At 58.2% G+C, this 15,609-nt stretch overlaps 3 protein-coding genes across 3 annotated transcripts in view; 2 read left to right on the top strand and 1 right to left on the bottom strand.

Moving 5' to 3' along the window:
* Window positions 1-186: 186 nt before the first annotated feature.
* On the top strand, window positions 187-12,673 carry L226DRAFT_488466 (uncharacterized protein). The gene is made up of 22 exons (XM_067677239.1): window positions 187-359; window positions 412-708; window positions 779-1,921; window positions 1,973-2,042; window positions 2,096-2,275; window positions 2,332-2,960; window positions 3,014-3,305; window positions 3,360-3,890; window positions 3,949-4,068; window positions 4,120-4,188; window positions 4,239-7,011; window positions 7,066-7,245; window positions 7,301-7,310; window positions 7,360-7,656; window positions 7,712-7,778; window positions 7,828-7,888; window positions 7,940-8,124; window positions 8,174-10,300; window positions 10,352-11,748; window positions 11,806-11,988; window positions 12,054-12,351; window positions 12,416-12,673. Exons 1-22 carry the CDS (start codon window positions 321-323, stop codon window positions 12,517-12,519), a joined length of 11,052 nt encoding a protein of 3,683 aa, XP_067534371.1. The 5' UTR covers window positions 187-320; the 3' UTR covers window positions 12,520-12,673.
* A 244-nt stretch (window positions 12,674-12,917) lies between these two features.
* L226DRAFT_536068 (alcohol dehydrogenase) lies at window positions 12,918-14,933 on the top strand. Its single transcript, XM_067681036.1, has 8 exons — window positions 12,918-13,246; window positions 13,335-13,563; window positions 13,636-13,698; window positions 13,754-13,819; window positions 13,882-14,058; window positions 14,118-14,255; window positions 14,321-14,366; window positions 14,425-14,933. The coding sequence occupies exons 1-8, from the start codon at window positions 13,115-13,117 to the stop codon at window positions 14,576-14,578; spliced, it is 1,005 nt and encodes a 334-aa protein (XP_067534370.1). The 5' UTR covers window positions 12,918-13,114; the 3' UTR covers window positions 14,579-14,933.
* A 269-nt stretch (window positions 14,934-15,202) lies between these two features.
* The window catches only part of L226DRAFT_523876 (uncharacterized protein), a gene marked incomplete at both ends in the record, with an annotated part of 1,144 nt that continues 737 nt past the window's right edge, over window positions 15,203-15,609 (bottom strand). Inside the window, one exon of the mRNA XM_067678852.1 lies at window positions 15,203-15,549. Coding sequence (XP_067534369.1) covers window positions 15,203-15,549 — 347 coding nt within the window. The remainder of the gene's footprint in view (window positions 15,550-15,609) is intronic.

Genomic DNA, 15,609 nt, shown 5'->3' with positions numbered 1-15,609 from the left:
GTGAAGCTAAGACGCGTCTGAGACGCGTCGCGTCGCGTCTTGCTTGGTCAAGTAGATAGAATTCATTGAACAGGGTTCTATTCGTGAGAAAAGGTGTCGTCTGAGGGCCGGTTCCCGATTGTATCCGTGGGAACATCGTCATAATTGGCGACGAGGGAGGCGTAAGCGGTCCTCAGCTGCCGACCTGCTCGTCCTGCTCTCGCCCACATCCGCCACCGCTCTCTGCAGCGATTCACCCACATTCCACCACATTCTCGTTCTAAGCCGCTCGCAAGGAAGAAAGACAACAAATCTCGCTATCCTCGACATCGTCGTGGACGATGAGGATCCTACATAAATCGAAGAGAGCGGTAGCTCCGGTACGTCAATTTGGCTGGACGAGACGCGCCTCCTTGCTCACAGGGCGTACAGCTGCCGCAAGTCGTGGAGCTCATTAGCAAACTTTTGGACACACCGAACGAAGATCTGCACGAAGTTTTGTCTCAGATCGACTCGTGGAAGTGGCCCCGGTCAGATCTGAACGCATGGATCAAGGTCCTGAACAAGTTCGACGCGATCCTGGAGGAGGCAATCCGGGACTACGACATCGACAACCTCCAGGTGAACGTGTTCACCCCTCTTACAAAGAAGACTGTCTGCGAGATACTCCGCTTCGAGCGGTTGTTGCTGGAGAACTCGACGAACAGGAAAACATTCAATTCCTATGACGTGAGTGCGACATTCGCCCGCCGTCGGTTGGTGCTCTCCCCAGCCACAGCTAACACACGCATGCATGTAGCGTCTCAACAGCCTGATGTTCTCGTCCGATCTGGACGTGCTCATCCTCGCGCTCAATCTCCTATTGCGCCCCGCACAGCAGTACTCTTCGCAGCCCTCTGTGTCACATGCCCTTAACATCTCTACCTCCCGTCTCACATCGCTAGCCAAACGCTGGCCGAACCTCCGTGACTACGACATCAATCTGGTGGATTTAGCGACGGAGAAGGGGAGAACGCAAGTTGAGGCGCTCCCCACGGAGGCAAGGGAAGTGAACTTCGTCTTCTATCGTCAGGCTACGTCGGGTGCTGCTGGGAAGGAGAAGGAAAAGGACAAGACGGCGGAGGGAGATGTCTTTGATTCTGTAGCGCAAACGCCCCGCAAGCCCTCTTCCTCAGCTGCTGCTACTTCCGCCAACGCGTCGACCTCGTCCGGCGCGGTCACCATCCACATCGATAGCAAGACGATTGAATCCAAGCCTGCGATGGACATCCTTGCTGACTCCATCGAGGCGTACAACGTCCCAGACAACGAGAAGTTCGAGCTCCTCATGCGTATTCGCGGTGCGCAAGTCTTGACCAACGCCTATACGGGCGACCGCGAGAAGCTGGTGGTCGTCCGCCTGCTTTCGACGGCCATCTTCGGCCACACGCACTCGGACTCTCAGGCTCAGTCGTCGCTGTTCTTGTATGAGCCTGACTTGATCACGCACATTGCCGAGCTTTTGCAGCTTGACCGCGGTGTTGACATCCAGGTCCAGACCGCTGCTGTGGCGGCTCTCGACGCGATGTCCCGTTACAGGTCCAAGGTGCAGGACGTGCTCACGGCTGTGAACGCTGGCGTGAATCACGGTATTCTGATGGCCTTGCTCAGGAAGACAGTCTCTGAGGTGGCTCAGCCATCGTCGACTCTGCCACAAGCGTTCGTGGAGGCGCTCTTCTCCTTCATCACCTTCCTTGCGACTCATTCCTCAGGAGGCAACATGATTGTGGGTGCTGGCTTGGTCCCTGTGCTCATCCAGGCGATCGAGAATCGACTCCCCAACCGCCTGTACCTTGTCTCGAAGACAATGCAGCTCCTGGACAACGTGCTCTACGGGTACACAAATGCCTTCACGTTGTTCTGCAACGCTCGCGGCGTTGAAATTCTTGTCGATCGCATTGAGGTACGCGTGCTGTACCACATTCTGGTTTTTCTTACTGACCCTGTGCCTCAGTACGAAGTCAACTTGGACATCGAGGAGCACGGGGGCGACGGCGCGCCTAACGATGCGGTGGCTCCGTATGGTAATGTCTTTCCCCTGAGACGCTGCGTCTTTATGCTGACGCTTGGGACTCAGGCAAGCTCTCGGTCGCTCGAACAGCGGTTCTGAAGCATACGTTACGTTCCGTCCATCGCATGATGCAGTCGTCCGGCACTGCTGAAGGCCTTCGAGGGCTTCTCGACTCATCGCTGTTGAAGTCAGTGAAGAAGATCATGCAACATCGCGCCGTCTTCGGCCCTAGCGCGCTTGCCCTCGGTAAGCCTTTGCGGGTGGTTCGTTATATTCCACGCTGACTTTGACACCGTATTCAGCAATCAACATTATGGCGATCTTCGTGCACAATGAGCCCACTTGTCTGCCTGTTATACAGGAAGCAGAACTTCCAGAGGTCTTTTACAGCGTCATTGAGAAGGGTCTCGAGCCTGTGATCGAAGTCATTCAGTCGGTTCCGAACGCCCTCGGGGCGCTATGCCTCAATCAGGCTGGGCAGGACCAGTTGAACTCGCGTCCGAACACTATACCGAGTCTCTTTTCCATCTTCACGTCCGAGGACCACCAGCGCGTCCTCCAGGAGAAGGAGAATGCAGTTCTCATCGGCACTTCAATCGAGGAGCTCATCCGCCACCACCCGGCGCTCAAGGACAAGGTCTTCGCGGCCATCAAAACCACCATGGCGAGGATCGAAGAGCTTGGAAACGCGTTCACCGTTCCTGAGGATATCAAGCACTACTATAAGCTGCAGCCGCAGAACCCCGCCCCTGCCGAGTCTTCGAGCGCAGACGCTGGCGCAGCTATGGACGTGGATCAGCCCGCGCCTACGGAACAGACCTCGTCCCCCTCTCAACAGACAACTCAGGAGCAATCCAGCTCAAGTTCTAACGATCTTTTTGGCAGGTCGCATGACAACCTGGTCATCTCCTATATCGACGTCTTCGGCAAGGTAATATCGTGTTGATCACTTTTTGCGAGGTGTACTCACTAGTCTATGCGCAGTTCCTCGAGGGCTTCTTCCAGCACGTCCCGCACTGCCGAGACTTCGTTGCCGATGCCGATGGACTGGATCGTCTTGCGAGGCTTACGTCGCTGCCGTGTCTCCCTTACGACTTCGCGAACAGCGTCGCCTCGGACTCCCTCGTGCAAGTCATCCGCACTATGGCAGAGGCAGCGACGAGCGAGACACTGACGTTCCTCGTCAAGATCGTCCAGGAGTCTCTCGAGGAGTGCAAGGACTTTTGGCAGACGATGGACGAGCAGCCGAAATTGCTTCCTTTGGTCGAGTTTAGCGGTCAGTTATTTGGTCTGTTGCCAATGTAGATCATCATTGCTCACATTGATATAGCCGGCGAGGAAGAGCAGAAGGCAAACGATCGCTTCCGCAAGCTCATCACGCTGCACACCCGTGCCTCTCTCCTTTCTGATATCTACGCAACGGCGGGGTACTCGCACGGCCGTGCGACTCAAACCCTGCTGCAGTCCCTCATCGGCCGAACGCCGTCTGCTCTGGGTGACCTCGGGGCTCTACAGCGTGCATGTGTATGGGAGAACATCACACTGAAGTCTGCGTTGTCTGCGCGCGGCATCGATGTCGCTTCGCATCCCCATGATATTTTCTCTAATCTGCTTGCTGGTTCCGGCGCTACCCCTGCTCAAGACGGACAAACGCCCACTCCTGCGGGAGAACGCACCGGGGACACAGGCACTCCATCCGGGGTCGCCACCAATGGTGCCACGCCCGCTGAGCCGGCGACGGCGAATGCACCGGCATCGTCGTCGGCCGCGAAGAAAGAGGAGCAGCCTAGGGACAAGAACGCGAAGGGCGTCAAGCATCTCGTCACGCAGATTCCCTCATCACTGGGGCCATTCTTCCAGTGTAAGTGAAAGTGAAAGAGCTACCGCTGATCAGCAGTAGATTGACGGATGATTGGCAGCAATCGTGCGCTTATTCCAGACGCGCCGAAGCTCAGATGCTGGTCAAAAGGCAAAGATCAAGGAGGCAGCTGCCGTTATCGCTGACATCATCGTTAAGCATCTCGAGCAGAAGACCTTCAGTACGTCTCATTCGCGCTCTAACAGTGTTCTTTCTGATATCTAGGTGTTAGGTGACAAGCTTTCTCTGTTCTCTTATTACACGTCCATGCTCAACACGACGATGGCTCTCCTTGTTGACGGTAAGCTCGAGTGCCGATTGCGTGCGGCCCCACTAACATCTCTACATCAGAACGCCCCTCTCAGCGGACACTTCATACCATGTTACTCGTTGCGTTCAACCGTGTCGGCGGTCTTGAGGCGCTCTTCGGTCTCTGTCGGGAGTTCCTCAACACCATTGACATGATCACTCAGATCAACGCCGACGAGCGGTCGGAAGTGACCAAGCAGGAGCTCACGCACGCATTCAACGGCTTGAAGGTCGCTCTGTCGCTCATCCAGCCTCTCGTGTCTTCGCGGCCGCTCTTCGACTCCACTCAGACTCCTCTTGCCATAACTACAGACAAGAAAGACACGGAGGCGGAGTACTTCGAACCGCACAACTTCCTAGTCCGCATGCGTCATGCCGCGCTGCCTCTGGTCCGCTCCGTTTGGGAAGCGTCCTGGCTACCATCTGCACCGATCGGCGTCAGCAAGCTGGTCGTCCACATCGTCATGGAACTATTGAATGCCGAGAATGAAGAGATCAAGGACGTGCAGGCCTCGGCTTCAATCCTAGGTGGAGGTGGCCTCGGGGTGCCTCGTATCCCGGTCGCCGCCCCCGACGAGAACCGCATTCGTCAGCTAATGGATATGGGCTTCCCGCGCTCTGCTGCCGAGCGTGCTCTCCTGCGCACACGCAACAACGTCAACGCAGCAACAGAGCTCCTGCTCGCTCAGCCGTACCCGTTGCCTCCAGACCCAGAGCCGGCTCCCGACGCTCAGGCTCCCGCTGCCGAGGACGAAGCTGCCGCCCCGCCGGCTGAGGGTCAAGCCGAGGTGCCAGCTGAAGGTGATGCTGCCCCAGCTGCCCCCGTATCCCCCGCGGAAGGTTCATCGGCGCCACCAGAGAGCGAGCCAGCACCCGACGCTGCACCGGAGGAGCCTCCTGCGCCTCCGGGCAAGAGCGCTGAAGAATGGGTCAAGGAGTTGAACGCCGCGCGGGAGCCCCTGAAGGAGGGCATCGGCCGCCGTGTCCTCAGTCTCGTCGACGAACACCCCTCACTGGTCTTCGACGTGCAGAAGGTCTTCGTTGGACCGACAAGCGAGTACCGCACTCAAGCGGTCAAAGCACTCATCGACGACATCCAGGCATTCTCTCCTTCCGCGTATGACGTGCAGGAGCAGCCACTCTCTGTTAGATGCCACTTGCTCGCGCTTGTTCTCGGCGAGCCGTCGTCCCCCGCTTCGCAGATGCCGGAGAAGGAGGCGGAGAACCTCGTGAACGTGCTTCTGTCCCTCCTGCTGTCTAACCCTGGAGAAGACGGACGACCTACCATTCCAAAGTGGCTGTCGGCTCAGTTGCTTGTCATCGAGTCTCTCCTTGTATTAGGCGACTCTCCCCGCACGATCACTCTTCCGAAGGAGAACGAGCCCATTGTCCGCGACACGATAGCTCAGGGTCCCCGGTATGCCGAAGTTCGCCACTCCCTCTTCGAATTCTGCATGCGTCTCCTCGCTGTCCCCACTCTTCCTAAGGACGAGCTCATCTCCGTGCTGCGACTCATCGTGCTCTTGACTCGAGATCAGAACATCGCCGAGTCATTCGTGAAACGGAACGGTGTCGGACTACTCTTCCAGTACTTGAGGATCTCTTCTGGGACACAGAGCGGGACGGGCATTCAGTCCTACATCGCGATCATCGTGCGCCATGTCGTCGAGAATCAATCTACTCTTCAACATACCATGCGTCAGGAGGTCAAGCGCTTCTTCTCTCATCCTCGCACTCGCGTGGTTGAGATCAACACCTTCGTCTCTAGCTGCAACTCCAGCGCACTCCGTGATCCTGAGGCGTTCGTCAAGGTGACGGAGGAGCTATGCCACCTGTCTCAGCCCTATTCATCAGTGAAGACTATCAGCCTCAAGCCTGCTCCGACACCCTCCCCGTCGCAGCCCGCGTCCAAGGAGACCAAGGACGAAAGCAAGAGCAATGAGATGCAGGTAGACGAGCCCGTGATTCCACCGCCGTCGACGCCGAACGCCCCTGCGGAGTCAACTGAGAACTTGATCCACTACCTTATCGGCGAGCTTGTGAAAACTGTCAAGACCGACATGGCGTCTGAGGGCGCGACTGGCACCGCTGGGACAGACACGATCAAGTCGCCGGATGCATCGTCTTCTACTGAGCCCCGTATCGAGGGCGCGCCGGCGCCATCTGAGTCCAAGCCCCCTCAAGAGCCGGTCGATTACACTTACCCTTGCTTCATCATGCAGATACTCACTGAGCTTCTTTTCTCGTATGATTCCTGCAAGATCGCCTTCCTGTCGTACAACCCGAAGAAGCGCAACCAGACTCCTGCGAAGGATAGTGGCTTCAAGCACCGCACCGCAGCGATCCAGTTCCTCCTCTCCGACCTCATGACCTTCGGTACGATCAATCCCCAACCCCCCTCTGAGGCTCGCAAGCAGATCACGCTGTGCAACTGGGCGATGTCTGTCATCGTCGCCATCTGCGTTGATACCGCGGCGAATCAAGACATCAAGGACGTTCCGGCCGACCTCGTCTCTGTCCGCAAGTTCGTCCTCGAGGCGATCAGCCGCGCTCTGAAGGACCTTCCCTCCTCCGATAATCCCGAGACCCGCTACAGTCGGCTACTCGCACTCTCCGATCTGTGTCATCGTCTGCTGACGGTTCGCTTCAACGTCAACGGCAAGAAGGCGAGCGACGAGGTTCCGACGCACATCGCGAAGGTCATGCTGGAGAAAAACTTTGTCGCAACATTGACAAACGTGCTCTCCGAGGTCGACCTGAACTACCCGAACATCCGCAACGTTGTCTCATCGGTCCTTCGTCCCTTAGAGCACCTGTACGTCTATAATTGGTTCCACTGTTCTGTTGTCGATACTGATATGTCATATAGCACCAAGATCGCGATGAAGATGAGCCGTGTCTCCGATAAGAACAAGGAGCTGATGGAGCAGAAGGACGTGCTCTCGGAGTCCGACATATCAGAGGATGAGGAGGAAGACGACGAAGACGAAACGGAGGCTCCCGAAAATGAGGAGGCCAGCCAGATGTACCGCAATTCATCGCTCGGACTGTAAGTACACATCTCGATTTGTTCTCTGCTAATTGGCTCACTTCAGTGCACGCAGGTTCGGCGGTGTAAGTATCACCAACTCTGTGCGCGATATTGACACTGACATTGCAACAGGAGATGGAGGGCGTGCACTACGGAGACGAGGACGAGATGGACGAAGAGGGTGAGGATGACGAGGATGACGATGTTGAGATGGACTTCGGCGATGAGACAGGCAGCGAAGACACATCAGCCACCGATGAGGAAGACGTTGAGGAAGACCTTGAAGACGATACTGGAGAGTCGGAGGAGGAGGGCTGGCAGGAAGAGGACGAGGAAGAAGAAGCAGACCTGGTTGAGAACGAAGGCGAACCTGCTGAAGAAGAGGCTGATGATGAGGATGAGGAGGACGGGGACGGAAATATGTGGCAGGTGACATCATTCATCGTTTTTTATGTCGGGTTCCATGACTTACGCGATGCGCTAGGATATCGCCGTTGGAGAAGGTGCGGATGAGGTTGCAGACGAGGCTGATGAGGAAGACGATACTGGAGGTACATTATTCGTTGCTCGCAGCTCGATTTGCTCTGACCTTCCTAGTAGACATGCCTATCGCGCCAATGGATCTGGACGACGAAGGGGATGTCATCTCTGAAGGCGAAGAGTGAGTTGTATTGATTCTACCCCAATGATACGGCCTACTGATGCTTCTCAGGTTTGCGGACGAGCTTGGCATTGTCGACGAAGGTCATGTTGGGCCGAGCTTGTTTGACATCGCAGCAGGCTTTGCAAACGCTCTAGTTGGAGGTGGTCCTTTGGCGACTGGTTTGGGAGGTGGTCCGGACGGTCATCCTGTTGTCTGGACTGGTGCAGTCCGCGGGTCGCGGAGGCGTGGTGCAGGTATGAGTGTTCTCGATCCTATTGATGCACTAAACTAAAGAAGTCGTAGGTGATGACGACCTGGAGATCTTCGGACGCCGCAACCCCCCTGCTCCTTCAGCGGAGAATGTAACTCATCCGTTGATGCTCGACCCCGCCACCAATGCCGCTCGAGGAGCGCAGGGCCGTTCTCGCCGAAACAACCGAACCACTATCCTCGGTGCCGGTGGCCTGGACCTGCACACCACTCTTGATGACGCTTTTGGAGAGGGCGCGACCCAATTCCTACAGCAAATGATCTCGCATGGGCGTGCGGCTCTGGGACACGAGGGATTGCAGATCAACGTCCCGGCTGGTGTCCTGGGCAACCTGCGTCATGGGCGCGGCGGCGCCATCTCGGCCTCCATTCGGTTGGAGAGAGCTCCGCGACAAGGCGACGCTCGAACGGAAGGTCGTTCACTTGAGCCTCTCCTGACAGTGCAACGCTGGGCAGAAGAAGCCAAGATGCTCCACGGCAAGTTCGAGCAATCCCGCCTCGCCAAGTTGAACAACCACGTGGTCGTGGCCCTCCTACCTTCCGCCGTCGAAGCGTGGAAGAAGGCGAAGGAAGCTGAAGAGCGCGAACAGGAACGTCTCCGCGAAGAGCAAACACGTGCTGCGGAGGAAGCTGCGAAGAAGGAGCAGGAGGCAGTCGAGGCAGCGGAGAAGGCGAAAGCGGAAGAGGAGGCGAGAGCAGCAGAGGCGGCTGTTGCCCAAGCTGCGGCTGCCGAGGCTGCTGCTGCGGCCGCTGCTCAAGAAGTTTCCCCTGGCACCTCTGATAACGATGTGGAGATGGCGGACGCGGCAGAGGAGTCCACAACTCCTGTTGGCGAGGCGTCGACTACCGCCAACGGACCCGAGACTGCAGAGTCTTCTGCCGGAGCAGGCGCGCCAGCACCCGAACGTGTTACTGTCATGATTCACGGCAATCCTGTGGACATCACCGACACTGGGATCGACCCCACTTTCCTCGAGGCTCTTCCAGACGATATGCGGGAGGAGGTCCTCAACCAACACGTCCTTGATCAGCGCGCGGCGCAGGTCGAGAGACCCGCGGATTCCCAGATCAGCGCCGAGTTCCTTGATGCTCTGCCGCCAGACATCCGGGCTGAAATCATCCAACAGGAGGCCGCTGAGCGCGCCCAGAGGACACGAGCGGAGCAAGCTGCACAACAGGGCGGTCCTGTTGAAATTGATCCAGCCACCTTCATCGCTAGTCTGGATCCTCAACTCCGTCAAGTCGTATTGATGGACTCCGATGATGTCTTCATTCAGAGCCTACCCTCCCACATGATCGCGGAGGCAAATATTCATCGCGAACACGGTCGACCCGCGAGAGCTCGTCACGTCCCTGCTCACCAGGCTCACCAGGACGTTCGCGGGGCTCAGTCACCTGCTGTTCAGCCGGCGAAGGCACCCCAGCCCCGCGATGCGATCCAATTGCTCGACAAGTCCGCATTGGCCGCGCTGGTCAGGCTCCTCTTCTATCCGCACATCTTGAAGAAGAATCTGCTCTACAAGGTGCTCGTCAACCTCTGCGAGAATGCGAAGTCCCGCACGGACTTGTTCAACCTTCTTTTGAGCATCCTGCAAGATGGCTCTGGTGACCTTGCTTCGATCGACAAGAGCTTTGCGCAAATGTCTGTTCGTCACTCGAAAGCTACAGCCCCGCAAACGCCTAAGGCGATCGGCAAGCAACGGGTTCCGTCTGACTACTTTGGCTCTCTGTCCTTGCCCCAGAACGATGTCGTGCCAGAACTTATCGTCCAACGCTGTTTGGAAGCTCTCACCTACATTGTCAGCTCCAACGAGCTCTCCTCGCTGTTCTTCTTGACCGAACACGAACTCCCTGTTGGCCTGCGTCGGAGCTCATCAAAGAAGGGCAAGGGTAAAGAGAAGCCAGCGCCGCAGACTCACTATCCAATCGTCCTCCTGCTCAGCCTCCTGGATCGTGCGTCCATCCTGAGGACGCCCTCGATCGTCGAGTCCGTCGTGGGTCTCCTCGCGACTGTCACTCGGCCACTGGCCAGCCTCAAGGATAAGAAGTCGGAGACACCTGCAGAGACAAGTGCAGCGGGTGCGACAGCACCACCAGCTCCAACCACAGAGCAGCCTCCCGCCACCGGAGGGGATCAACCAGCTGCTCAGGCCGTGGAGGGTGAGTTGTAGTATGTTATACCCGCGTTTCCCGATCTAACATCGTCTGCAGCACCTAGCGGCGCAGCTCCTGCACCTGCAGCACAGCCCGAGAACGAACAGACGAAGCCCCCCGCAACCGTCGAAGAGAAGGTCCTCCTCGCCAATCCTCCCCATATCCCCCACCACGTTCTTCGCCTCATTGTGAATGTCCTGACCGCCGGCGAGTGCTCCGGCCGTACGTTCATGCAGAGCTTGAACCTCATCCAACATCTCTCGCATATCCCTGATGCTCGGGAGGTCGTCGCATCCGAACTGCGTACTCGAGCGCAGGAGTTTGGCCAGAGCTTGTACGCTTCTCTGGACGAGCTCGCAGGCGCTCTGCGGGACGCAGAAGCTCAACCGGACGTCCTCGCCACCACGATTGCCGCCAAGTTCTCTCCCGCTTCGTCGGACCAGGCCAAGCTTTTGAGGGTGCTCAAGACGATCGACTACATGTACTCGCCGAAGACGTCCGGGAACTCGACGGACGCGGACATCGAGAAGGTGCAAGGTATCTACGAGAGCTTCCGCTTCTCGCCCCTTTGGAAGCGCCTTGGTGACTGTCTCTCGATCATCGAGGAGAAGCCCGAGATGGAGCACATCGCTACGGTCCTATTGCCGCTCATCGAGTCTCTCATGGTCGTGTGCAAGTACGTGGGACCAAAGACCACGTCTGGCACTACCGTCCGTGCTCTTCGCGCATCCACGTCTCCGCGGTCACCTACCAGTGCTCGTGAGTCCATGGAAGACTTGTTCGTCACGTTCACAGATGCGCACCGGAAGGTCCTCAACCTGATGGTCCGCAACAACCCGTCCCTCATGAGCGGCTCCTTCTCTCTCCTCGTGCACAACCCGCGCGTGCTGGACTTTGACAACAAGCGCAACTACTTCAACCAGCAGCTGCACCGGCGGCCGCACAACCGCGAGCACCACGGGACGCTGCAGCTCAACGTGCGGCGGCAGCGCGTGTTCGAGGACAGCTTCCAGTACCTGCAGCGGAAGACGGGGGAGCAGATCAAGTACGGGAAGCTGAGCGTGCGCTTCTACGACGAGGAGGGCGTCGACGCGGGCGGCGTGACGCGGGAGTGGTTCCAGATCCTCGCGCGGCAGATGTTCGACCCCAACTACGCGCTCTTCCAGCCGTGCGCGGCGGACAAGCTGACGTACCAGCCGAACCGCGCGTCGTGGGTCAACCCGGAGCACCTGTCGTTCTTCAAGTTCGTCGGGCGCGTTATTGGGAAGGCGATCTACGACGGGCGATTGCTGGACGCGTACTTTGCGCGCAGCTTGTACAGGCAGCTGCTCGGCAAGCAGGTCGACTACAAGGACGTGGAGTGGGTCGACCCCGAGTACTACAACTCGCTGTGCTGGATCCTCGAGAACGACCCCAGCCCGCTTGATTTGACGTTCAGCGTGGAGGCGGACGAGGTATGTTCATTGGAGCTGCTCACTGGAGACATTCGTGCTAACTCTTTGTTACTATAGTTTGGCGTCACGAAGATTGTGGACCTCAAGGAGGGCGGTGCCTCGATTCCGGTCACGAACGAGAACAAGAAGGAGTTCGTGCAGCTCTCTGCGAACTACCGCTTGTACTCGTCGATCAAGGACCAGATCGAGTCGCTGGTCGCCGGCTTCTACGAGATCATCCCGAAGGACCTCGTGTCCATCGTGAGTTGCTCTCTCTACCCCTCCTTGACATAAACCTAATCTGACACACCATCAATCGCACGCAGTTCAACGAACAAGAGCTGGAGCTGCTCATCTCGGGCACGCCGGACATCGACGTGGACGAGTGGCGGTCCGCGACGGAGTACAACGGGTACACGAGCTCGGACCCGGTGATCGTGTGGTGGTGGCGGGCGCTCAAGTCGTTCAACCGCGAGGAGCGCGCCAAGGTGCTGAGCTTCGCGACGGGCACGTCGCGCGTGCCGCTCGGCGGGTTCGTCGAGCTGCAGGGCGTGCAGGGCACGCAGCGCTTCTCGATACATAAGGCGTATGGGGACACGGACCGGCTGCCGCAGGCGCATACTTGTACGTTTTTCTCTCTTTTGTCTTTTTCGCTGTTTGTGTGTGGCTGACACGTATTTCTCTGCAGGCTTCAACCAGATCGACCTCCCGCAGTACTCGTCGTACGAGATGCTCCGCCAGCAGCTGCTGCTCGCGATCAACGAGGGTGGGGAGGGCTTTGGGTTCGCGTAGGCGCAGGCATGGGACTTTCAGTCGGTATCAGTAGTCGGTAATAACGGCAGAGGCAGAGGAAGACGGAGAGAGAATGACCGAATTGTAGACACTAAGTACTCACGCGCATTGTACATATATCACGCATCGACAATTATCCTCGTTTGCTCTAGCGAATTGGTGTCGGGAGAGAATTCGACGTCACCTCACTGGCACGGCCTCACGGGTTTCTGCGACGGGTACCTGGTAGACGACAGAGTAAGATCTGTAAGTCTCAGCAATGTGCGGAGTGCATAGTGCTCCTCCTTTTCCAGATTCCTGCCTCTATGTTTACCCCACGGGGAAGGCTATGGGGCAGAGCGGGGTCAGGGGGGGATAATCAGGGCGCCCGGGTCGGGAGTTGGCAAAGCCCGACTTGTCCGGCAACCATGATGGCGCACCGTACAAATGGTACCCCGGCCGCCTCTGAGGGTCAGAGCCTCCACCCCGCATTCCTGTCCTTTGCTGCGCTCGTCCTGTCACATCCGTGCAGCTAGGTCGACCGAGGCGTCCAATACAGTACTACCGACTCAGCAAGCGGACACTCAGACACTCCGACACTCAGACACTCAGCACGATGCGCGCGTTCGTAGTGACCGACTATGCGCACCCGTCCAAGATCCCGGTCACGCAGGACGCTCCTGAGCCCAAGGCAGGCCCCGGACAGGTCCTCGTCGACGTCTACAGCGCAGGGCTGAACTACTTCGACGTACGTAATCGGTATACTCCTCTCTCCTCTCTCCCTTTGGCCACGCCACATCCCAAACCACGCTGACAAACACGGATGGACGTTGCAGATCCTGCAAGCGCAGGGCAAGTACCAGCACCAGCCGCCGCGGCCGTTCGTGCTCGGGAGCGAGCTCGCGGGGCGCGTCGCGGCGGACTCGCCGATCCCGGACGGGTGCCCGTTCCGGGCGGGGGACAGGGTGTTCGGGGCGGCGCAGGGCGCGTTTGCGGAGAAGGTCGCGGTGAACTGGGAGGCTCTTGTGCCGCTGCCGGATAACATGACGTATGACCAGGGCGCTGGTGCGTGTCTCGCTTGCTCGCTTTCTTGCGGGAGGGAGGAAGGGATTGCTCAAGCTTGTTGGCGGATGTCAGGTCTGTATGTCACTTGGCCGACGAGTTATGAGGCGTTGGTTGGGCGGGCTGAGCTGAAGCCAGGTGCGTACATATGTGTTTCGCCTCGCGGCCGTCCTCCGTCTTACCTGGGGATTAGGCGAGTGGGTGCTGGTCACAGCATCTGCTGGTGGTGTCGGTATCGCTGCTGTGCAACTCGCGAAAGGTGCGTAATTGCCCACACCCTGCCTCGCATCGACTCGTGCTCAGTGCGCACGCACACGACAGCGCTGGGTGCGAAGGTGATCGCTGCAGCAGGCTCACAGGAGAAGCTCGACGTCTCGCGCCAGGCAGGGGCGGACTACGGCGTCAACTACACGCAGGAAGGGTGGCAGAAGGACGTGCTCAAGATCACCGGGGGCAAGGGTGTTGACGTCATCTACGACCCAGTCGGTCTCATCCGAGGTGTGCAGCGATCCCGATGCCCTCTTCCTGATGAGTGTGCCGATTGACCGAATCTGTAGACTCGCTGAAGTGCATCGCGTGGAAGGGGCGCGCGATCGTCGTTGGCTTCGCGGCGGGTCAGATCGAGAAGCTCGCGCTGAATTTGGTGCTCCTCAAGAACATCTCGATTGTTGGCATCCACTGGGGCGCATACACCAGTACGTCTCTTACAGCGTTATAGCCTCCAGCGAGGGAACGCATGTCTGAACTACATCGTTCGCAGAGATCGAGCCGGAGCGCGTGCCAGTTGTCTGGAAAGAGCTCCTCGAGTACGTCTGCTATATCCTCCTTAGTGCCTGGTGTTACTGACGACGCTGTCCTACATAGTCTCTTCGGGTCTGGCCGCGCGAAGCCGATCGTCTACCCCCAGACGTTCCCGCTCGAGCGCACCGCAGACGGGCTCGTCGCGATCGAGCAGCGCAAGACGTGGGGCAAGGTCATCGTGCACGTCCGCGAGGCGGCACCGATGGCGAGGTTGTGAATGTGACCATCCATCATGATGCTTGGATACTAGTAGTGCTTGGATATGCTTCATTTACTTGCTGAGGATTGTACAATGTAGGATGTGTAGCATGTAGGCATACGCCTGAGAAAGAGAGAGAGAGACGGCTGAGATTTACGGTCTGATGGCAATCCCGAGGCAGCAATTGAGCAAGTATGTACAGCCCTACTAGTAACGCCACGACGCTCCGGTCCCTCCGCACTGCGACGACCTCTGTTCTCTCCACCTCTCAACTCCTACCAGTATTACTGACGCTCTCGATTAGCACTACCTCCGCCTCTCACGTAGCTCGCATGTCAACCTGCTATCGCGATCTTACATAGCTGGAAATCAGGCTCTCGCGCGAAAGGCATGCTTAGCCAGACTGAACGCAACGCACGCGAAGATAAGCAACTGAGTGGTTAAATTGATCACTGAATACGAATACGGCGATGCGGTGCAACGTGTTCTACTGTAACATCACAGCGACATCCAGAAAGCACTGCACAAACACAAAGAGTCCGTCTGCTCCGCCAAGCATTCATGTTCGTCGTGGTGGTCAACATCACGATTGCCCCCCCCCGCCTATCCTCTCAAATCGCCTAAGCTCCTTTTTTCTTCCTTTCAGACGACGATGACGTGAGGGTGGAAGTCCCCACGACGCTGCGCTGGGACAGTGGTAGGAACGCCCGAGAGGACGCTCGTAGGCGCAACAGGGAGCGACTCGGTGCCAGTCGGGCCCGTGACCGCGACGCTCGACGCGGGGCTGCTGACCTCGGGCGCAGAGACGGGAAGGGAGGCCGAGGGCGTCGAAGGTGGGCTGACGGGGGCCGAAGGCGAGGGTGCGCTGACCGGGAGCGAGGGTGCACTGGCCAGGAGCGAGGGTGCACTGACCGGGAGCGAGGGTGCACTGGGTGCTGAGAGCGGGCTCACACTGGCAGGAAGCGAAGGGACGCCGCTCGGTGCACTAGCTGGGAGCGTCGGCGAGCTCGCTGGAGGGCTGACCGGGAGCGAGGGCGAGGGCGAGGGTG

Source organism: Lentinus tigrinus (genome assembly GCF_003813185.1).
Source record: "Lentinus tigrinus ALCF2SS1-7 unplaced genomic scaffold L226scaffold_16, whole genome shotgun sequence".
Taxonomy (NCBI): domain Eukaryota; kingdom Fungi; phylum Basidiomycota; class Agaricomycetes; order Polyporales; family Polyporaceae; genus Lentinus; species Lentinus tigrinus.
The sequence above is the reverse complement of the archived record's forward strand: the minus strand, read 5'-3'. Positions and strand labels throughout refer to the sequence as shown.